The sequence below is a fragment of the Apodemus sylvaticus genome, chromosome 10 (assembly GCF_947179515.1).
Source record: "Apodemus sylvaticus chromosome 10, mApoSyl1.1, whole genome shotgun sequence".
NCBI lineage: Eukaryota > Metazoa > Chordata > Mammalia > Rodentia > Muridae > Apodemus > Apodemus sylvaticus.
Genome location: NC_067481.1, coordinates 24,837,545 through 24,852,341, shown reverse-complemented (window position 1 = coordinate 24,852,341; position 14,797 = coordinate 24,837,545). Strand labels below are relative to the sequence as shown.

The following is a 14,797-nucleotide window of genomic DNA, read 5'->3' as shown; positions in this document are numbered from 1 at the left end:
TTTGGCGCTGGGATTTGAACCTATAACTTGCACTACCATCTATCAAAAAGGCTATAATTGTAATCTCAGCTTTTTTTGTTGTTTGTTTTGTTTTGTTTTTTTGTTTGTTTTTTGAGACATGGTTTCTCCGTATAGCGATGGCTGTCCTGGAACTCACTTTGTAGACCAGGCTGGCCTCGATCTCAGAAATCCGCCTGCCTCTGCCTCCCAAGTGCTGGGATTAAAGGCGTGCGCCACCACGGCCCTGCTTAATCTCAGCTTTTGTAGTCTAAACTTGTTATTGCAGAATTGTGTGTATGTGTGTGTGTGTGTGTGTGTAATATATTTTATTTAGTGAGTACAAATGAATGTTTTCGTCTATGGGCATATTTGTGTCATGCACACTTTGGAAGGTCAAAGGACAACTTCTAGGGAGTCTGTTCTCTTTCTATTGTGTGAGAAGCTGAGCAGTTAAAGATACCTTTTTGGGGGGTGGGGGTTGGATTTAGGTTTTTTAAGACAGGGTTTCTCTGTTTAGCCCTGGCTGTCCTAGAACTCACTCTGTAGACCAGGCTGGACTCGAACTCAGAAATTCACCTGCCTCTGCCTCTGCCTCCCAGAGTGCTGGGATTACAGGCATGCGCCACCACCGCCTGGCATAGTTAAAGATGTCTTAATCTACTTAAGACCTTGTCCTAGAAATGAGAAAGCCGGGGAAGAAAAGAATGATATTTATCTATTTATTCATTTATTTATTACTGTATTTGTTTCTTTTGGTTCGGTTTGGTTTGGTTTTCAAGTCAGGGTTTATTTGTCTAACAATTCTGGTTGTCCTGAACTTGACTTTGTAGATCAGGCTGGCCTCAAACTTAGAGAGATCCATCTGTCTGTATCCCGAGTGTTGAGATTAAAGGTATAGAACATCACACTGATCGAAGAATGAGATTCTATATCACCATGAATCTATATGAAAACTTGAGAACATAGGACTAGGACTGGTTGTGTAGCCCAATGGTAGAAGTCATGCTTAGTATAGGTTCTAAATTCAGTCTCCGGCCATTAAAAAAAAATAGAAGGAAATTGGAGGTTTTATGTAAAAAGTGAAAGTGTGGACATGTAATGCAGGTTCATAACCAGGACTAAGAAATGTAAGTTGATTACAATGACAGTTTGCATCTGTTTTTTGCAGGAGAACTAGTAGCTCTTAAGAAGGTTCGGCTAGACAATGAGAAAGAGGGTTTCCCAATCACAGCCATCCGTGAGATCAAGATTCTTCGTCAGTTAGTTCATCAGAGTGTTGTAAACATGAAGGAAATTGTCACAGACAAACAAGATGCACTGGATTTCAAGAAGGACAAAGGTAGGGGTTGTAGAGATGGGTCAGCAATTAAGAGCACTGACTGTTCTTCCAGAGGTCCTGAATTCAATTCCCAGCAACCATATGGTAGCTCAAAGCTATCTATAGCGAGATCTGGTGTCCTCTTCTGTCCTGCAGGTATATATGCAGGAGGAACACTGTATACATAGTAAATCTTTTTAAAAAAAAATTATTATTTATAAAGGACAAAGGTAATAGAGATTTCTTTTACTTTAGTTTCATTTGTATGAGGTTTTGCCTGAATGTGTATGTGTACACATACATGTGCCTGGAAGAGCAGTAAGTTCTCTTTACCATGCAACCATTTCTCCATTTCTCTTTTTGTTTGTTTTGCAGTGGTGGAGGTGGGCCCAGTTTATGCATAACACTGTTCTGTAACTCACTCTGTAGACCAAGTTGGCCTCAAATTCAGAGATCGACCTGTTTCTCCTTCCTAAATGCTGGGATTAAATGTGTATGCCACTGCACTCAACGTATTTATCTTTGAGACCGTCTCCTTGTAGCTCTGGCTCCCTGGAATTCTATTTGTAGACCTCGCTAGCCTCAAACTTGAACTCAAACCTGCCTCTGACTCCAGAGTGCAGTGATTAAAGGTCTGTGCCACCATTTAAACCTTTTTTTTTTTTTCCTTGTGGTTTTTCGAGACAGGGTTTCCCTGTGTAGCCCTGGATGTCCTGGAACTCATTCTGTAGACCAGGCTGGCCTCGAACTCAGAAATTTGCCTACCTCTTCCTCCCAAGTACTGGGATTTTTTTTTTAAAAAAAAAAAAGAAGATTAATTTGTTTTTATTTGTATATATGGACACTGGATGCTTAAGAACTAGAGTTTACCAATGATTGTAAGTGGTCATGAGGGTTCTGGAAATTATTCAAAGATCTGTTGTAAGAGCTACAAGTGCTCTTATTTATTTAACAATATAGCTTCTGCTTTTTTTTTTTAATATTTTTATTTTCTATATTCTTTGTTTACATTCCAAATGATTTCCCCTTTCCCCTATCCCCCCTCCCAGCTTCTGCTTTTATATTTATTCTACAGACAAGATCTCTCTAGTCCTGGTTGTTCTACAATTTGTTATGCAGATGAGACTGGATCTCCTGAGTTGGAGTTGCCAGTGGTTGTAAGCCACCCTTTGTGGTTTCTGGGAACCCAACTCAGGCCCTCTGCAAGACCATTATATGCTCTTAAATGCTTACCTATGTCTCTAGCTCCCATGTTATCTTTTGAGACAAGAGCCTTATTTAGCTCAGGCTGGCTTCCAATTTCTTATGAACCTCTTTGCCTAACAGCCTTCCAAATGTTGTGTTTATAGCTGTATACTACCACTCCATTGTTATTTTTCATTTCTTAGCTTGTTTGCCTGTGTGGACTTTTTAGGTTACTATCTCATGTAGTCTCAAGCTAGTTATGTGGATACAGATGATATTGTACTTGTCCTCTTGCCTCTACCTTCCAAGAGCTGGGATTAAAGTGATGCAGTGCCATGTGTAGTTCTGCCTGTGTGAATTTTTTTGATAGCTTTGACCTTAGTGACCTTAGTCTTGTGTTTTGGGTTTTTTTGTTTTTTTTTTAATTATGTACATCTCATAATCAGGCATGCAGTGGCCACAGAGATTAGAAGTAGGCATCAGATCCCCTGGAACTGAAGGTGTAAGTGGTTGTGAGTCACCATGTGGGTGGTAGGAATTGAACTTACAACCTTTGGTAGAGCAGCCAGTGCTCTCAAAACACTGAGCCATTTCTCTATCCCCTTGTGTTTTGAGTCCTGGGATTACAGGTGTGAACCAGCATGCCTCACATTTATACATCCTTTTAAAAATTGTTTTGTAGATATAGGAGAGTGAATACTGGTTTTGTAAAGGATGTGAGATCCGGTCCCAGAAGCTTCATCAGACAATTTACAAACACTAGTAACTTCAGCCCCGGGAAGATTTGACACCCTTTTCTGGCCTCCAAGCACACTTTTTAAATCAGTTATACGTATCATTATGTAGATATCTTAAGTTAGCAGGTTGTGCCTTAGTGACATCTACTCCAGCATACTCCTTTAATGCAATCTTCCTTTGATGGAACTATTTTCAAAATTTTAGGGAAACTGTGACATTGCATATGTCCCTATCTGTTCCCTCGTCATTTCTCTTCCCTCAAAAAGAAGAAGAAAGGGGAAAAAAGTAAAGTAATGGGGCTGAGGAGATGTCTGGTGGGTAAAGTGCTTACCATGCAATCATGAGGACCCAAGTACCAAGGAAAACTGAGCATACCATACCAGGGCATGCCTCTGACCCTGCATTGTCTAGACAGCGACAGGGGAAGTCTGGGACTCAATGGCCAACCAAAATAGTTTAGTGGTACTCTTTCTCAAAAAAGGTAGCGGATGAGAGAAGAGGAAGACAACCTGGAAGTCGGTGTTTAGCTTTCATACCATGTGTACCTGTGAGCCAGAGTATCTTCGTGCGTGTTGGCATGCACGTTCACATGTACTCCTCCCTGTCAGTTTCTCTTTCTTTTCTTTTTCTCTCTTTCCCTTCCTCTTCCACTCCCCCTCTGGTCTCTAAAATAAGATAAATGCATACCATTTGAGAAATATGAGAAAGTTCTTGAAGCCTACTTTCTATAAGAATCCCTGCCTTGTATTAGGGATATAGCTAAGTCGTGGAGCACTTTGCCTAGTAGTACACTTAAGAACTAGGGTTCCATTTTTTTGTTTTTATAAACCTGGAGGATTTTGTTTTGAGAACAGTGTTTCATATAGCCCAGGCTGTTTAACTCTGTGTAGCTAAGGATGGCCTTTAATCTCTCTACCACACTTGTTTATATGGTGCTGTGTGCCTTTAATGTGTGGGTTTGTGAGACATGCAGTTTCAGAGCCAGCCTGCTCTGCATATGAGGTTCCAGGCCAGCCAAGGCTTTGTTTTGAGACCCTGTTTTAAAACAAAATCATCCAAACCTAGGGTCTTACACATGCTGCGCAAGCATACTCCAGTGAGCTGTATCCTCAACTTGTAGGTTTAGTACTTCATGTTAGGATATTAGGATGATAAATTCCAAATTGCTTACTAGTATTTTTAGTGTTTCTCATTTGTATTTATTACGAATTTAAATTAGTTTTGTAAATTTTTATCAGCAACAGCATCATATGCTTACTTAAGCAATGTTGACATTGCTTACATGTAGAATAGAGTTCAGAGGACAATTTTCAGAAGTTGCTTCACTTTTTTGACAGTGGGCTCTGGGGATGAAACTCAAGTTGTGAGGCTTGCAAGGCAAATACTTTGATAAAACGCTGAGCCATCCTGACAACATATTTCAATTATTTTTACTTAAAATGTTTTCCATTTATTTTAGTTTTATTTACGTGTGAATCTGAGTTTATGTATGTGGGTGCCCATTGAGACCAGGAGGTGTCAGATCTTCAGAAGCTATGATTATAGGCAATTGCGAGTTAACCTCAGGAGTCAGTGGTAGCCCATACCTGTGAGGCCAACCTGGTCTACATAGTAAGTCCTGAGCCTGTCTCAAAAAAAGGAGTAGGGAGGCTAGAGTTAGAGAAATGGCTCAAAGGGCCCTCATTTGCTTCCCAGAACTCAAATGTCATTTTACAACCATCTTTAACTCTAGTTCCAGTGGATTCAGTACCATCTTTTGGCCTCTGCAGGCACCAGGCCAGGATATTGTACACAGATAATGAATGCAGATAAAACTTTTACATATAAGATAAAAAGAGGACTCATAATTTATAACAAATGGGCATGGCTATCTTATACAAGATAAAACTGGAATAGGTAGCTGATTGGATTTGGGTTTGGCCTAGAGGCTGCCTCACAAGTGCTGGGAATAAAGGTATTTGTCATCACTGCCTGGTGGGAAATTATTTTTATTTTCTAATTTAGGTCCTTTTTCTATAAAATTAAGGGGTTGTCCCAGAGGTCTATAGTTAACTTCAAATTAAATTCAAATTTGAAGATTGTTATGTCAACATTTAAAATTTTCTTTTTTCACGTTATATAGGTGCCTTTTACCTTGTATTTGAATATATGGACCATGACTTAATGGGACTGCTTGAATCAGGTTTGGTGCACTTTTCTGAGGACCATATCAAGTCATTCATGAAACAGCTAATGGAAGGACTGGATTACTGTCACAAAAAGAATTTCCTCCATCGGGATATTAAATGTTCTAACATTTTGCTGAATAACAGGTAACACAGTAACCAAGTAAGGCTAATCATTTTCCCTTTCTGTTTGATTTATGTAGATAATTAAGATTATAAGCAGTACAACTTTCTGCTCTTTGCATGGATGTTCAATGTGTTCTTTTTTCTTTACCTCTCTTTCTCTTTACCTCCCTCTTCTATCATTTTTCCAAATTTAATGTTAGAATTAACAAAATAGGATTACAAATATTTTTTTATTACCATTAGTAATCAGGGATTTATCTACTAGAGAATATAACATGTACTCAATAAATAGTGTTATTACCAGAATAAATTTAAATATATATTTTGTTCTTAATACTTTTTAGTGGGACGAAACAGGCCTGCCTCTTTAGCTGCACTTAAGTTTTTTTCTTTCAGAGGAAGACTTTACCTCAACCTGGCCACACACACACACTCACTCAGTCTCTCTCTCTCTCTCTCTCTCTCTCTCTCTCTCTCTCTCTCTCTCTCTCTCTCTCTCTCTCTCGTACACCTCATACACATACATACACTCTCTCTCTCCCACACACACAAACATACATGGTAGTTGTTTTAGGAGGTGAAATAAAACAGCCAGGTGGGATTACCTGAAGTTGTCTTTTTAAAAAAAAATTTTTTTTTATTAAACACTGATGCCCTCTTCTGGTGTATCCAAATACACCAGAAGAGGGCATCAGATCCCATTACAGGTGGTTGTGAGTCACTATGTGGTTGCTGGGAATTGAACTCAGGACCTCTTGGGTCAGTGCTCTTAACCACAAAGCCACCTCTCCAGCCCCTAAATTTTAACACTAAAAGTTTGATAGTGCATGCTGCACAGCTGAGTTTATTAGTAGAGTTAACCCATTTATTTGTTTGTTTGTTTGTTTGTTTGTTTGTTTTTGTAAAAGATTTATTTAGCTAGGCTGTAGTGCGCACCTTTAATCCCAGCACTTGGGAGGCAGAGGCAGGCGGATTTCTGAGGCTAACCTGGTCTACAGAGTGAGTTCCAGGACAGCCAGGGCTACACAGAGAAATCCTGTCTCGAACCTCCCCCCCCCAAAAAAAATGTATTTATTTGTTGTTATATGTGAGTACACTGTAGCTATCTTCAGACACCAGAAAGAGGGCATCAGATCTCATTATAGATGGTTGTAAGCTACCATGTTGTTGCTGGGATTTGAGCTCAGGACCTCTGGAAGAGCAATCAGTGCTTTTAACCACTGAGCCATCTCTCCAGACCCATAGCTAACCCATTTATTAATGTTCAATTCAGTAAGTATGTTTCGTTTTTACTTGTTTTAGACAAGGTTTCAGTCTATACCTCATGTGTCTTTGAACTATAATGGTCTCAGCCTCTGTCTCCCAAGTGCTGGGATTAAAGGCGTGCGCCACCACTGCCAGGCACCAGACCTATTTCAAAAACATTTTTTTTTAAAAAATTCTAGAACTTGCTGTTTAGACTAGGCTGGCCTTGAACTTCTCAGAAATCCATCTTCTTCCTCCCAAGGACTTGGGATTAAAGGCGGATTCCACTCCATTTGGCTCAGTTTTTACATTTTATTCATGCCACTGGAGACAAGGTCTCTTCCATCAGTAGAAGTAATTCACCAGTTCTTTAATCATTCTGTGGTTTGCCCTGAGGATTCTGTGAATGTCTGTATATTTGAACATACTTCCATTGTTTAGCACATTACAAGGTGGTTATAGGATATGGTATATCCTGGCGGCATACCAGTTTATCATGGCTGCATGCTTGGTATAGGGACTAAATGCGGACAAAGAGAAGAGCTTGCTTGGGGTCTATGATAATTCATAATATAAGTATAAAAAAAAAACAAAATGTTTATTTTTGGTTTTAGTTTTTTTTTTTTTTTTTTTTTGGTTTTTGTTTTATTATAAACAGAGGTCTCTGTTTCATAGGATGTTCTCTAACTCAGAGTAATATTACTTTAGCTCCAAGTCCTGAGATATAAATTGTACACCCAACTTGAGCCTATTTTGTCTTAGAGAGACTTGGCTTTCTGTTTTAGAAGGGCACTAATATTATGTGGTGAGAGACTGAAGACAGGGAAACCTGCTAAAAGTCTCAAAGAGGTTAGGTTGATGTATCAGTAGAAACTGTGTGGCCAGGGTTTAGTTCTTGAACTAACAACCAGCTATAATTCCTGTTCCAAACAATTCAGTATCCTTTTCTGGCCTCTAAGGGTTCTTGCATGTATGCGGTGTGTGTAAAATCGCACGCACACACTCACTCACACACACACACACACAATCATATAAAAATATATACTTACAATAAGATGGCCTCAGGGTTGGAGAGATACTTCAGTGCTTAAGAACACTGACTGAGCTGGGCTGTGGTGGTGCATGCCTGTGATCCCAGCACTCTGGAGGGCAGAGGCAGGTGGATTGCTGAGTTCGAGGCCAGCCTGGTCTACAGAGTGAGTTCCAGGACAGCCAGGGCTATACAGAAAAATCCTGTCTCCAAAAAACCAAGTCCAAAATAACCAAAAAAAAAAAAAAAAAACACTGACTGCTCTCTTTTATAGGTCCTGAGTTCAATTCCCAGCAACAACATGGTGGCTCACAACTATCTGTAATGGGATTTGATGCCCTCTTCTCTGTTTGAGACAGCAGTGGTGTAATCACATACATTAAAAAAAAATCTTTAAAACAAAACAAACCCACAAAACTGTGTACTATCATGTTTGGCACTGAGTAGAAAAAACAATGTATCTTTAAGTCAGGCATGGTGGCAGAAGCCACCATGAGTTTGAGGCCAACTCAATCTACATAATGAGACCCTGTCTAAATATTATAATGAGTATAATACAAGAGAAATGGGTAAAGAGATAGTAATAAATTATTGACTATAATATAGTAGTCATAGATGTCAGATTACATATTACATTTAAGAAAAAAGTCTGCCAAGTAAAGGTCAGTGGTGACATTAGTGTGAGAGGTAAGGGGACATGCAGCACAGTCATCGGATAGAAGTATAATGGGCTGATCAGATGGATTCTGAACACACAAAACCATTGAATACTTGAAGATTATATTAGACATTGTTTCTGTCGGGATATAATGAATAAAACAATAGTGGGTTTGTTTTTTTTCTGTTTTATATGCCAAATGTTTGCAATATTTCCACATAAGAGTTTTAGGCTGCTCTGAGCTATAAGATACTATCTTTTGTGGTACGAATTCCAGCACCACAAAAAGTAAATAAGGATCAATGTGGTGGAACTTGTTGTCAAGTGTGGTGAGAGTTCAATCCCCACAACTCACAGAGTGGAAGGAGTATCTTGCCTGCCACATGTATTTCTCGAGCTGCACAGACATACACCACACACACACACACACACTATCATGTACACACAATACACATCACACACACATACACACACACACATGAAAACACACACACCATGCCTTGTACATATAGAAGTAAAAGTTAATAACCAAACAAGTAAAGAAATGGCAAATATATTAGCTACTGGTGGTGTTAAAGGCCAGCAAATTTTTCATAGCTAATTTTTTGCCATTTTAATTAGATTTCTTTTGTGTGGAATTTGCTTGTAAGTTAAACTTTAAAATGAAATGAGCTAGATAAAGTGACTCATGGTTCTAATTCTTTTTTTTCTTTTTTTTTTTTTTTTTTTTTTTTTGGTTTTTTGAGACAGGGTTTTTCTGTGTAGCCCTGGCTGTCCTGGAACTCACTCTGTAGACCAGGCTGGCCTCGAACTCAGAAATCCACCTGCCTCTGCCTCCCAAGTGCTGGGATTACAGGTGTGCACCACCACCGCCCCCTACTGAATGTACATTTCTGACAAGCTCATCCATGACACCAACAGAGCTGGTCTGAGAACTATAATTTGAGTCTGGTCTGAGTGCGAGGATAGCCAGGGCTACACAGAGAAACCCTGTCTCGGGGAAGGGGGGAGGAAGGAAGGAAGGAAGGAAGGGAGGGAGGGAGGGAGGGAGGGAGAGAGAGAGAGAGAGAGAGAGAGAGAGAGAGAGAGAGAGAGAGAGAGAGAGAGAGAGAGAGAGAGAGAGAGAGAGAAAGAAAGAAAGAAAGAAATGTACATTCAGAGCCAGGTATAATGGCTCATGCCTATGGCTATAATTTCAGCAATTGGGAAGGTGGTACTGGAGGATTACTGTGAATTTCAGGCTAGCCCAAATTCAGGTTCTGAGCCTACTTGGGTTATGAAGGAGACCCTATCTCAAAAGAAGAGAAAAAGAAAGAAAAAGAAATAACGGACTCAGAATGGGTAGAGTACTTGTCTAGTATGTATGGGGCCCTGGGTTCAGTCCCCAGCACTGTGAGGAAAAAAGTACAGATTCAGGAACTGAGACCTGTTACTGGATTTATCATTTATCAGAATGAAATTTAGGCAAGTTTTTTGTTGTTTTGTATTGTTTTGCTTCTGGTAGTGTTAGGGATCAAACTTAAGGTCTTAGGCTTGCATGTTCTCTGCGTCTTAGCTACATCCCAAATCTTGGGTGGTTTGAGTCAGGATCTGAACCTCAGGCTGGCTACAAAGCTGAACCTCTTGCTTCTGTTTTCCCAGTGATACGATTAAAAATACATGCCATTATGCATAGCTTTAAGTATCTCTTTGTCTTAAACATTGGTTATTGCTTTAACACATGTACTAGGCACAGATGTCTTCCACAAAATATTTAAAGGCTAAGTAGTGGTGTATGCCTTTCATCTCTCAGCACAGGAGGCAAAGAAGGTGGATCTCTTGTCAGTTCAAGGTCATCGTGGCCTACAGAATGAGGTTGAAGCTGAGGATATGTGATAAAATTCTGTCTCAAAATAAAGAAAAATAAATAAATAAATGAAGAGAAGTAAATGTTAGCTGAGTGGTACACGCCTGTAATTCCAGCACTCTGGGAAGTAGAGACAGGCAGATTTCTGAATTCAGGGCCAGCCTGGTCTACAGAGTGAGTTCCAGGATAGCCAGAGAAACACTGTCTTGGAAAAAAAACCAAATCCAAAAGAAAAAAAAAAGAAATGTTTAGAGCTGGCATGGAGAATACATAGCTATAGTCCCAGTTCTTGGCATGGTTGAGGTAAGATAGATGATTATTTTAAGAGTTGGGGATCAAGCTGGGTAATATGTGTAGACTCCGTGGTCAAAAGATAAATTAGAAATCAAATGTGAAAAAATGTAATAGAAAAATATTGTAAGGCATTTCAAACCTTATCTGCAGTACTTAAATTGGGAAGGGTAACCATTAATAAAAATATTATCAGGCATCAAAATTAATTTTTATAATTCTTTTAGCTCTTTATTGGCACTTAAATTTCTAAGTGTAGTTTTAGCGATGCTGCTTTTACTTATGAAAATAATTTGCTTGTTTTACAGTGGGCAAATCAAACTGGCAGATTTTGGACTTGCTCGGCTCTATAATTCTGAAGAGAGGTGAGGCATCCATCAGCATCACACGTGGCAAGCTTTACCGTGACCTATGATTTAAGGCCAACATTGGCATAGTAAAAACACTATCTCAAAAAATAATTTTTTTTTAAGTAAAACTGAGGGTGGGAATTAGAGAAGAGTCTTTAATTTTCTGATACTCTCACAGTGTACAAATTATAGTGACTGTTAGAATTCCCTAACTATTTGAATGTGTTACTACATAGATCTTTGATTTTGCGACGGGTTTTTCTTTGTTGTACTAGCTGTCATAGAAATCACTTCATAAGCCAGGCTAGCCTTGACCTTACAGCAGTGCTGTGAATTAAAGGCATGGACTACCATCCTCTTCATTCTTTTGTTGTTGTTTGTTTGTATGTTTAAAGACTGCTTTGTAATTTTGTGTGTGCATGTTCATCACACCCACTTGACTGCATAGGTATCAAATCTACCTGAAGGTGGAATTGTGTGTATTGTATGTGTTTGGGTACATTATGGTTGTCTTCCACTTGTATGGGGGTGCTGGCATTAAACAAATGTGCCATTGTGGGATTTTAGACACTGTCTGAATTTTTCAATCAGTCCTCTACTAAAATAAGTTAACCCAAACTGGACTAGAAGTGAGTTCTTCACCTTCTACTTATGTCCACTGTGCTTTTGGCCCATTAATTTGTTAATTGTAGCTATTTTTTTTGTTTGTGTTTAGTTACATATTTTTTATCAAAAATATGAAAAATATGCAAAAAAATAACCTACCCAAATTTATATTCTGATGGTTTTATGTTTCAGTCGCCCTTACACAAACAAAGTCATTACTCTCTGGTATCGACCTCCAGAACTGCTTCTTGGAGAGGAAAGATACACACCAGCTATTGATGTTTGGAGCTGTGGGTAAGACTGTCTTAACCTTTTATTTTGTCTAACTCATAATGTGTACTGTTTCCTTTTTATATTAGCTATTTGTCTTTTTAAGTGTTTCACACTTATACACATACATAAATATGAATAAAAATGAATCTTATTAACACAACAACAACAAAACACAGGAAACAATGTAGTAGATGACGTCAGTTTGCCCAGGCTGGTAATGCTTCTATCTCAGCCCACAATTAATTAGGATTGCAAGCATATTTCACTATGCCCAGCTTATCTCAAGTCTTTTAATTAACATCTCCCTTACCATCTCTAGATTTTCATTTGTTTCCTTATAATCTGCCCAGAGAAAGCTAGATCATTTATTCTATAGATGTCTCAGTCTGAGTTTGTATTATTGTATTATTGTTGCCATTGTCACAAAACCAAAAAACACTTGGCCTGTGTCATATGTGAAGTCTTGGGTCATCCTCAGTATTGCAAAAAAGCTATTTATTTATTCATTCATTCATTCATTCATTCATTTATTTATTTATTTATTTATTTATTTATTACCAGTTTTCAAAGTAGTGATGAGGTGGTTTTCTACTGTCCACTAAAACTGACCAGTGAGAAGATTCGGATTATTAGATTTTTGTTTACTAGGTTCTAAAGAAACTGATAGACTTACATATTTGATATGTTTTAACAGGGAGGGAGAGAAAAGGATAGCACATATGCCAAGTGTGTGGAAATGTCCATGCAAAGTAGAAGAGGGTGTCAGATCCCCCAGAGCTAGAAGGAACAGGTGGTTGTGAGGTGCATGACCTGGGTGCTGGGAACCAAACTCTGGTCTTCTTCAAGAACAGCTAGTGGTGAAATCCTCCTAGCCATCTTTTCTGTCTTTATCTTAGTAGTTCTTTTTCAAAGTTCCTAATCTTTTGTCTAATCTAAACTGGGTCTGGTTCGATCTTGAGTTCTCTTGATACATTGTTAATAATCTTTGATGGTCTTCCTTGTTTTCTTATTCTCTCCTTCTGTCTGCAGTCATCCATTTCTCTTAAAGAGCTCTCTCTTGTTTTTTAATCTGTTGCCTCCTACCTCCTTTTTTATTCTTTCTTTCCTTTTGATTTTTCTATTCAGGATCTCTCTAGCCCTGTCTATCTTGATTTACTATATAGACCAGGCTGGCTTCATGTTGTGGCATCTTTCTGCCTCTTCTTCCCAAATGCTGGGGTTGTAAGTATGTACCGACATGGCCACTCTAAAAAAGAATTTTTCTTTAAGATAAGGTCACATTTAGCCCAGGCTATCATCAAACTCAATATATAGCTCAAGATGACCTTTGACTCCTACGTCCCTTGCATCCAAGTTTTGGAATTACATACATGTATACTATTCCTGGCTTGAAAATGAAATTTAAATTACACATTTTGCATATTAAAGATTAAGGTGGTTTTATTTATTTTATTTTATTAATTCTTTTTCTTTTTGTAAAGATTTATTTATTTTATGTATATGAGTACACTGGAGCTGTACAGATGGTTGTAAGCCATCCTGTAGTTGCTGGGAATTGAACTCAGGAACTTTGCTAACTCCAGCCCAAGGATTAATTATTATTATTATATGGAAATACACTGTGGCTGTCTTCAGACACACCAGAAGAAGGCATCAGATCTCATATGGATGGTGTGAGCCACCATGTGGTTACTACGATTTGTACTCAGGACCTTCGGAAGAGCAGTCAGTGCTTTTAACCACTGCCCATCTCACCATTCCTATTAATTCTTTCAAGACAGGGTCTTGTTATATAGCCCTGGCTTTCCTGGAAGTTGATAGACTATGATGACCTTGATTCACCTGATTTCAGTCACCCTGCCCCCTCAGGTGCTGGGTTTAAAAGTATATACCACTATGGCTGGGGCCTAAATAATTAAATGGCCTCTGTTATTTGTAACTGGTGTGGCAAACTGGCTTTGATCTTTGTTGGTTATGATTCCCGCATACCTAACACCTAAAATAGCATGTCATCTTTCCCATTCTCTTTTTTTTTTAACTTTTTATTAAAAGATTTATTTTAGCTGGGCGGTGGTGGCGCACGCCTGTAATCCCAGCACTCTGGGAGGCAGAGGCAGACGGATCTGAGTTCGAGGCCAGCCTGGTCTTCAGAGTGAGTTCCAGGACAGCCAGGGCTACACAGAGAAACCCTGTCTCGAAAAAACAAACAAACAAACAAAAAAGATTTATTTTATGTATGCAACTGCTCTATCTGCATGTATACCTACATGCCAGAAGAGGGCATCAGATCTCATTATAAATGGTTGTAAGCCACCATATGACTGCTGGGACTTGAACTAAATGTCTCGGGAAGAACAGTGTCCTCTTAACCACTGAGCCATCTGTCCGGCCCATCTTTGCCATTCTTTTCTATTCCTTTATTATAAGTCTTTTAAAAAGCGTGTTATGATTTATATTTTTAAAATTCAACAAGATGATAGCTTACAGAAATCAGATCATACTTTAGGTAGATATATTTGTATTCAACAGTACTAGCCCAATTTATTCCTAAGCTGGAATGTTAACAACTCATTAAAATGAATGAGGAAGATCTAGAGGCAGGAAAATAAAAAGTTAAGGAATAGGATGATGGAGAGATGGCTCAGTGGTTAAGAGCACTGACTGCCATTCCAGAGGTCCCGAGTTTAATTCTCAACAACCGCACGGTGGCTCACAACCATCTGTAATAGAATCTGATGCCCTTTTCTGGTGTGTCAACTTGAGCTACATTAGAGAACCTCTCTTAAAAAAAGCAACAAAAGGAAAAGCAAGATATGTGCGGAAATTATGTAAGTGTATTGATGTTTTTCTTCTCTGTGTAATCTGCTAGCTTACTATGATGAATAAAATGTTGGCCACATAATAAAGAAGTTTTTCACAACAAGGGATTCTAGCACTTAGGCATACAAATCAGAGCAGAAATTAGA

The 14,797-nt window shown here is 38.7% G+C and overlaps 1 protein-coding gene across 12 annotated transcripts in view; it reads left to right on the top strand.

Moving 5' to 3' along the window:
* Cdk12 (cyclin dependent kinase 12) overlaps positions 1–14,797 on the top strand; it is an 87,842-nt gene that overhangs the window by 20,374 nt on the left and 52,671 nt on the right. For all 12 annotated transcript variants that reach the window (XR_007979903.1, XR_007979908.1, XR_007979907.1 and 9 more), the window contains exons 5-8: positions 1,169–1,339; positions 5,364–5,553; positions 10,911–10,967; positions 11,751–11,852. Coding sequence is in view for 4 of the 12 variants with exons in the window: in XM_052197080.1 (XP_052053040.1) it covers positions 1,169–1,339; positions 5,364–5,553; positions 10,911–10,967; positions 11,751–11,852 (520 nt within the window). In the remaining 8 variants the exon portion in view is untranslated. The remainder of the gene's footprint in view (positions 1–1,168; positions 1,340–5,363; positions 5,554–10,910; positions 10,968–11,750; positions 11,853–14,797) is intronic.